The sequence below is a fragment of the Alligator sinensis genome, unplaced genomic scaffold (genome assembly GCF_000455745.1).
Source record: "Alligator sinensis unplaced genomic scaffold, ASM45574v1 scaffold465_1, whole genome shotgun sequence".
In the NCBI taxonomy this organism is placed as follows: domain Eukaryota; kingdom Metazoa; phylum Chordata; order Crocodylia; family Alligatoridae; genus Alligator; species Alligator sinensis.
The window spans coordinates 566,881-575,360 of record NW_005841979.1 but is presented as its reverse complement, the minus strand read 5'-3'; the positions used below and the strand labels follow the sequence as shown (position 1 = coordinate 575,360).

At 44.4% G+C, this 8,480-nt stretch overlaps 1 protein-coding gene across 1 annotated transcript in view; it reads right to left on the bottom strand.

The window, feature by feature from the left end:
- Positions 1 to 8,480, bottom strand: part of PAWR (pro-apoptotic WT1 regulator) — a gene marked incomplete at its 5' end in the record, with an annotated part of 132,192 nt that overhangs the window by 61,480 nt on the left and 62,232 nt on the right. Inside the window, one exon of the mRNA XM_006021120.2 lies at positions 3,359 to 3,487. Within this exon, the coding sequence (XP_006021182.1) occupies positions 3,359 to 3,487 (129 nt within the window). The remainder of the gene's footprint in view (positions 1 to 3,358; positions 3,488 to 8,480) is intronic.

The following is an 8,480-nucleotide window of genomic DNA, read 5'->3' as shown; positions in this document are numbered from 1 at the left end:
GGAAAGTGTTAGCTAAATGGCAAGTCCTGCAAAATGAGAAGCAACTGAAAATGGGGTTTTATACTGGAAAGGATCAGGCAATCTTACTAATAGGTAGTGTGATCAGTCCAAAGTATAATGATGGAGAGACTGAAGCCAAGTCAAAGCCTGAATATAAATAAATATTGAGTGTTTCTGAGCTCTGTGTGTTTTCCACCTCCTTCAAGCGCTGCATGTTATTACAGCTCATGGCTCACAATTATGTGGAGGGCTCATTGAGAAGTCCCAGGGGGCCCTTGGACATCTTTAAGTTTTGTTACTTCCTTTTATCCCCTCATTAAAAAAGAAGATCTAGATCTTATGGTGACTGACAGAAATTCAAGGATTTGAACTGCATGCAAATTGATGTGTGACATCTAAATCTGCAGGCAGGCTAAAACACCAGATCTGAGGAGATATGTGAATGGCCTCATTCTGCACAATCAAGGCCATGCAGCCACAGAATTTTTGCAGCCTGGACAAATAACAGAAAAAGCTGATGCTAGATGGGAATATTATGCCTGTCATTATAGTTATACGTAAGGCAGGTCTTGTAAACCAAGCCTATTTCATTTTCAGATGATATTGCAAGTTTGATTGTAAGAGGATCTGCATTGATGTAATATACTTAGAATGTTATAATGTATTTGATTTAACATACTGAGATTCTGATTTTAAAAAAATGCAGTATCAAAACACTTTAAGTCAGGGGTGTCCAACCTTTTTTTAATGTGGGGCTGGATCATGAACTTTTTATTACCCAGGAGAGGGCGCTCGCACGGACTGGGGGCGCAGGGGTCAAGTGGTGCCACCTGACCCTGCCGTGTCCTCCCTGCCACCTGGGCAGCCTCGAGGATGCTCCCACACCTGCGCAGCTGGGCTCAGCAGCCAGGGGGACATGTGGGGACTCTACAGGGGGGTGCGGGATGTGCAGGGACCCCCCGCTGCTCCCTCTCTCCCAGGGCAGCCCGAGCCCAAGCGGCAGGGGTCCACGACTCACCACCCCCAGCACGATGTCTGCGGGTGCAGGGGATGTGGGGAGGCGGGAGCAGCGCCGGCTTTCCGCCCCAACAGCCACAGCCACAGCAGCAGCAGCATCTCCCACAGGCCCAGACGCAGCATCCCTCCGAGCCGGCATCCACGCCCCCTGCACCCACCCACCTACCCGCTGCACTGAGATCTGCTCTAGCCCATGCCGCCGGCGAGGACCAGCGCAGGGCAGGGCCGGCATGCAAATGAGGAAGGGAGGGGCAGGTATAGGAACAGAAACCCTACGATGTGGGAGAGGGCAGAAGCTGGCATGCAAATGAGGAAGGGAGGGGTGGGGTGAGGAAGGGACACCGTGAAATGAAGGGGGAGGGGAGGAGCCGCACTGTGTCAGCAATGTCAAGCTGACATGGTGCGTGTGGGAACCTTGTCCCTTCCCTAGCCCTTCAGCAGCCATTAGGAAGCTGCTGAGGAGCTGGGGGAGGGACAAGGGGCGGGAACGAAAGTAAACAGCATTTACTTTTGTTTCCCATCGCAGCACCGCGGGCCACAGAAAATGGCTTGGCGGGCTGCGTAGCGGCCTGTGGGCAGTAGGTTGGACAAGCCTGCTTTACGTGAATTAAGAACTGGTTAAATAATCTATCGCAACAGGGGGGTTTCAATAGAAAGCTGTCAAGTGACAAGTCATATATGAGTTCAATAGGAAGATGTCACTAAAATGAGACACCCCCTCCCAAAACACAGCCATCAATGCCTACAGATATCTATCTATATTTGTATTTAGACACCACCAATATAGAGGGCGTGTCTCATCTTAGTGACATCTTCCTATTGAACTCATTCATATTATATATTATATTGAACACATTCATATTATAAACATCATGCACATACACACAGCAAGCTTCTTCCCTGCTGTGTGCCTTCATTCACTATCTGTAAAATGGGAATAATAATAACACTGATCTTTAGAGATGTGCTTCAACATCTACTGATAATAAACATTATATAAATGCTGAGGGAAAAATGGTTAGTCAGTCCTCTTTGTCAGACACAAGAAAAAAAAGTCGCCAGAGACACATAACCAAGTTAGGAGGTCCAAGTGCTATAGCTGGTGAAATCACAAATGAAAGATGGATGGACAGATTCACTCTTACCTGCCAACCTTGTCACCACCTCAATCTCCTAAAACATTATAAATTAAATACTAAGGGTTCTTTTTTTTAAAGTTCTCTATATTAAGACAATGAGAGTGTTTTCACAAAAACGAACACTCATATCAGTGCCCACCAGCCATTTGGCAGCTTTTGAAATAAGTCTGTATAAGGCAATTCTGGTATTATTAACACAACACTGGAAACATCCCAAATATGCCTTTCTTTCCTCAAAACCCCCTGTGTTACAGATCCTGAGAACTTTTAAAAACTGTATATGAATTTCACAGAATAAAGTTGATTTTGAGGCAACAGGCAGCTAAGCAAGCAACAAAATAAATACAGTATTTATTTATTTATTTTAAGGAAATAAGGTAAAGCATTAAACTTAAAAATTCTTCTAAACTCTGTATCTCAAAAAGCTTGTGAAACTTCCTTTCTGGTGAAAGGCGTAGTGTTAAAAACTGTCATTTGGCCATGTTTAAACTTTACAAAAATGAGAAGTTCCCCATTTCAGAGAAGAGATCAAGGTGATACTTATAATGGCAAACAAATCTAATTAGTACTCTACCATATTAAGATTATTAATAAACAAATTGTGCCCTTTGTTGATTCTTACTGTTTTCTTTCTAGAAGACAGCCGAGTCATCTGTGGGCATCCCAGAATTAAAGAATTGTAATTTATCTGCAAAAAACTCACTTGACATGTAACCAAATTTGGCAACTCTTCCTAATCACTAAAAATGTTGGAGAAAATGTTTTCAAAAAGATTTTTTTCCTAAACAATGTGAATAATAAAGTTAAAAAAAAAATTATGCTCTTGTGCATATCTTGATTAAGTCTTGTGAACTGATTTTACATCTGCACAGAAGTTAAACCATTTAATTATAGTTTAGAACTGGTGACTCTATATGGAAATAACTTATTTAATGGCAGATACCAATTGGGAATGTTTAAACATACGTTTCTGTTTAAGGAGCAAGACAAATGCAGTTAGAGAGTTTTTCATTCAATGAAAAAAAGATGAATACATGACTTTCATTTTAGTAATGTAATGCATACCAGCTTTGATAATATTTGTGACAATTTGCATAATAGACTACTGACAGAGTATGAATTCAAACAGAAGCCAGAAAAAAATCAATTGGCTCTACACTGGCAAGATCACATTAATACCTGAACAAATATTAAGCACTCACCTGCAATAGGTATGAACTCCCTGGGTCTGTGCTGGCAGACTCATTTTGCATTGTATTCTGCAGGGTAATAGAATCTTCCTTCTTACGCTCCTTCTGTCCTGCTTCATCATCATCATATTCATCTAGACTCTGATAAAAAAAAAACAAAAAAAAACACACTCAATTGTATATTTTTTTTAAAACTGCATTTGTAAGAAGCCTACAAAAATAAATCAAAACAGACTGGTAAATGTATGTCATTGCGCCGATACGAGAAACTTAACATTCGCATTTGAAAGTAATTTAATTGATTAGATATGCGGGTCCTAAAATGGTTACTGCTAAAAATAATTTAAATACAAGGAACAAAACTAATGACTTATTTTTCCTTAATACTACTACAAAAAGGATATTAACATACTAATTATGTTAATTAATATATGAACACCCCCGATAAACATCAATACCTGGGAGACTTGAACACTTAGTTGTCCCCGCTGGCACTGATGTACAAGGCATTGATCATTTCAAACAAACTTGCCCTGTTGTGGAGGCAGATAGATGAGAGACACGGTAGGAAACAAACAGCTGTCACCTGACATCACCAGGACCTAACTCCTTCTTCCTAGAACCATTTGCCACATCTGCAAGCAAAAATGTAGGTCTTGGATCAGCTTCTTCCATCATCTACAGATTCACCAATTGCTTCCTTATTTACTGAAAGACTGTCATCTTCATGTCAAGGGAATACCATCAATGATGATGATTACGAAAAAGCTAGTGAAATTCACTTTTTTCAGGCAGCATTGGCATGTCTGTATAAACCCACTAAAGCATAGGTCTGCAAGCTCTGACCTGTAAACAGGCTGGATCTGGTTCATGGCAGAACGCAGGAGTGGGGAAAGAGAAAAGGGGAAAATCAGCAGCATACAGTGGCAGGGGTACCTTTTCTGCCCTAAATTCCTGTTGCATGCTGCCAACCTCATTTCCAGCCTCCAGCAGCCACCCCAACCCTCCCTAGCTCTGTCTCAAGGACTGATCTCTCTCTCCCCATTACTATAGTCTCTGTTTCCCCTTGCCATCAAATTTGCTACTCTCCATCACTGATGGCAACAGAAATCAATGGCATTAAAGTGCGAAGGGTAAGCAGAGACTGCATAAGGGGAAGGGGAGCAAAGAGAAAGAGCAGGTCTTGGCACCAAGCCAGGAGCGGGGCACTGTGGATGGGCCATTCTTAAAGGCTATCAACCCTACATTAAAGGAAATAAGAGGAAATGTCAAGAAAACAAAACAGAATCAAAACCAGCACTATAGGCTTAACTCACTACTGGGCCTTACTTTCAGGCACAGCAGTGTTTACTAAGATCAGAATGTTATCCTGAACTTTCTGCTTAAATTATTACCTTCCTTGCTTTTGGTCATTTCCTTTGCACTTTTAATATTGTTTTTTTAAAGTGTAACTTTGCTTAGGCTCTATTTCTGTTCTGTTATGGCAATTGGGTATTCCTTCTCTGCAAACCCTCATTAGTATGTATTGGGGGCTATTTGTGCCTCCTGTTACCTTTTGTGGATAGTGTGTAAATAATACAAAGGGCCAGCTGTATCAGATCGGTGTGTCCAGTTGCTTCCATTTCAAAATTGTGGATTGTATAGGCACACACCTGCTGCAAAGGGAAAGTTGTGCAAAGGTTACCAAGGGGTCAGCACTTGCTGTTATCTGTGCAAAGGTCTGAAGTGGAATGGCACTCAGATCCAGGATGGTATGTGAATGAGGATCAAGAAAGACTCCAGACAAGAGTTATTCCTTGGATTGCAGCTGGCCATCGATCCTCAAAGGGAAAATGCCTCTAGGTACAAGTTTGTACAGGGGGGTCCAAGTATAAATCTGCTACCCACTAATTCCTGAAATAGCTAAAATCCCTGAGCCAACTATCAAGAAGCAGCAATCCTTAACAGTGACTAAGCGCTGACCCTGGCAGCAGTGAGGAGCAGCAATTAATCCCCGGAAGCAGCAAACAACATCATTCCTGAGCAGGGGCAGACTCCAGTGTGGGCCTCCCTACCTGGCTCTTGCCACTTTGGCTGACATGGGCGGTAGAGCCACCCTGCCCCTATGATATAACCCTCAGTGAGTATCCCTTCCCAGAACACTGCACTAAGTAGTCCTTCCCCTGGATATGAGTGGCTGTCATAGTGGGAGTTTCAGCTAATACTTAACAGATGAGGTGGGTTTTTTGTGTGTGTGTTTTTTTTAAAGGGCTGTGTGTTTGCCCCCTTTAGTAAACCTTAGTATTGTTTACGAGGGGATAAGTTTGTTCACTTTGGAACACCCTGTTTAAATTTATTTTCTCAGGTTTTTGGGTGGAAGCTCGAGTCAAAATGCAAGGTTTATGTAAAACCTGAGTTTGAACCCAGCCCTTATTACTGCCATCCAGTGCCTGGAGGCTGGATTACAAGTGTTCTGTTTTTGTGATAAAATTTATAAACCACATAGGCCAGCAAATAACTAGAGTAGGTTAAACTAGAGTATTGGGGAAAGAAGGACCTTGTAGCAACCAGTCAAGGATCGGCCTCAAGCTCAATTTCCAACAGAGAATAAAAGGAGGGCTAGGACAGTCAGAAAGGTACTCTCTCTACCTGAATGGAGCTTCAGATTGAAAACTGAAAGAAAGACGAGAAAAAGAGGACTACGTGCTCTTGTTGCAAAGGCCAATAGTATACTAGGTTATATTACATAAGAACACCACTTAAAAATAAGGGAAGAGATTCTCCTGCTATATTTGGCACTGGCCAGGCCTCACCTAGAGTCCTGTGTCCAGTTTCAGCCCCCATACTTAAAGAAATGTGTGAACAAATTAGAAAGAGTCCAGCAGTGACAGAAATTATTAGAGGCCTGGGAAACACAACTTAAGGAAAGGCTGGAAGAACTAAGACTAGTCAGGAAAAGAAGAGACTGAGGGAGGATTTGATAACAGAACTTGAATAACTTAAGGGTGGTTATATGACGGGTGGAGATTGGACTATTTTCTGTGGCCACAGGGAGCAATGGTCTTAAATTGCAACAAGGAAAAGCTATGTTAGAGGTCAAAAAGAAGGATGGTTAAGCATTGAAACAGGCTACCCAAAGAGGTTGTGGACTGTTTCCTGGGATCTTTCTAAGAGCAAGTGAGTAGAGCCATTAACTAAGATGACTAGTCAAGGAAAATCTGCCTTGAGCAGGGATGACCTCCTCAGGTCCTTTCCAAGCCTACTATTCTAAGATCCTGTATCAGTAAATAAATTTACCTTATGGTCTTATAAAACCAGACTTCTACAAAAAAGAACGACTGCCCTCAGACAAATTTTCAAATGTGTTTAGTGTCCCATACAGGATCTTTTTTTTTGTAATTAAAAGAAAACACACACACACACACACACACACACACACACACAAAATCAATGTAAATTTTGTCATTAGCCATTAGCCCTCCAAATATTCTCATATTAAAGTAAAAAATCTAGAAATCAAAGATACAACAGAAGTTTCAAACTTGTACAGCAATTTCAGATATACTGTATTTCCCTGAATCCAAGACGACACTGAATTTAAGATGACCCTCCAATAATTAGATTTTGTACATGGAAAATGTATAAGTGTTATAGCTTTCCATGTACAGAATGTAATTATTGGAGGGTGTCACAGAGCACTCAGGGGCTCTGTGCCTGAAGAGGGGAAAACTGTTAGAGAAGGAGCCCTAGCAGTGGCTAAGGAGTGCAGCTGCAGGTTGACGGGGCAACCAGGGAGGGTCAGCTGACCAGAGGGGGTGGGGCCTGGCCCTTACAAAGCCCAAGGAGCTGAGCCCAGGAGCAGTTCGCTGCCAGCAGCCAGAGAGGCAGGAGCTCCCTAAGGCAGGAGGTGAGGAAAAGCCTGACCGCAGTGACAGCTTATAGCAGCTCAGAGGCTTGAGCAATGTTGTTTTAGCCAGACGACTTCCATTTATGTTACAGCCCAGGGGCTGGTGTTTTGTTGTTGTTTAAACCGGTGGTTTGGGTAAGGCTATTGGGGGTTGGAGGAGGCCTCATAGGGACCCACAGGGGTGTGGGCCCTAGCGCCAGTGAGGGCACAGTATCCTCATAGGAGACCCACAGTACTGTGGGGATCCAGGCGCCAGTAGGGGCGCAGCATACGGGGGGGAATAGACCCCAGCTTCAGAGAGGGGGCAGTATTATTGAAGCCCAGTGTGGGCATAGCGAGCCCCAGAGAGGGGGCAGTAAAGCCCAACAGGGGCACAGCAAGCCCCAGAGAGGGGACAGTATTATTAGAAAGCCCAATGTGGGCACAGCAAGTCCCAGAGAAGGGGCAGTATTATTAGGAAGCCCAGCGTGGGCATAGCAGCACATTTAAGGGGTCCAAGTTGGACACGGTGAGCCTCAGACAGGGGGCAGCATTTTGAGAGGCCCAGATGGGGGCACGGCGAGCCCCAGAGGGGTGGGGCGCGTGATTGAAACCCCAGTTTGGACACTGGGAGTCCCTGATAAGGGGCCGCATTGCAGGGAGGCCCAAGTTGGAACCAGAACGCCCAGGAGGGGGCAGCAAAGGATAGCAACAACGGTGATTACACCTGCGAGGCTTGGGCTGCGGTATTGGGGAGGAAAGGAGCTGCAGATAGCGCCACCTGGCAACGGGGCTGGAGAACGGCAGCCTCCTGCTAATTAATATCAACTAATTAATTAACATCAAGGCATAGCAGGAGAGAAGGTGGGTGGTTGCCGCAGGAACAGGGGAGCGGGTCACAGTTTGACTAAGCTCTGGAACGGTACCTGTTACAGAGGGTCATCTTAAATTTGTGTTGCTCCTCCCGGTCAACCTCTCAACTGCTGTAGCAGGGAAAGAAGTGCGAGGAAAACAGATGGTAGGGGAAGCAGTAGGAGAGGAGGCAGTAAAGGGCAGGAGATGGGGAGGCAGGTGATGAGGCTTGACCCCCCCGCCCCCACACAGCTCCGACACTGTACTCCCTGGGCTTGACCTCCTCTGCCTTCCCTGAAGCCTCTGCTCCCTCTGGCTCCTGCCACTTACCTTTGTTCTTGCTCTGGGTTGAACAAGCTCTATCCCTGCTGCAGCCTTGGGCATGGTGCATATGCCTGCTGTAGCTCCAAGCTGTAG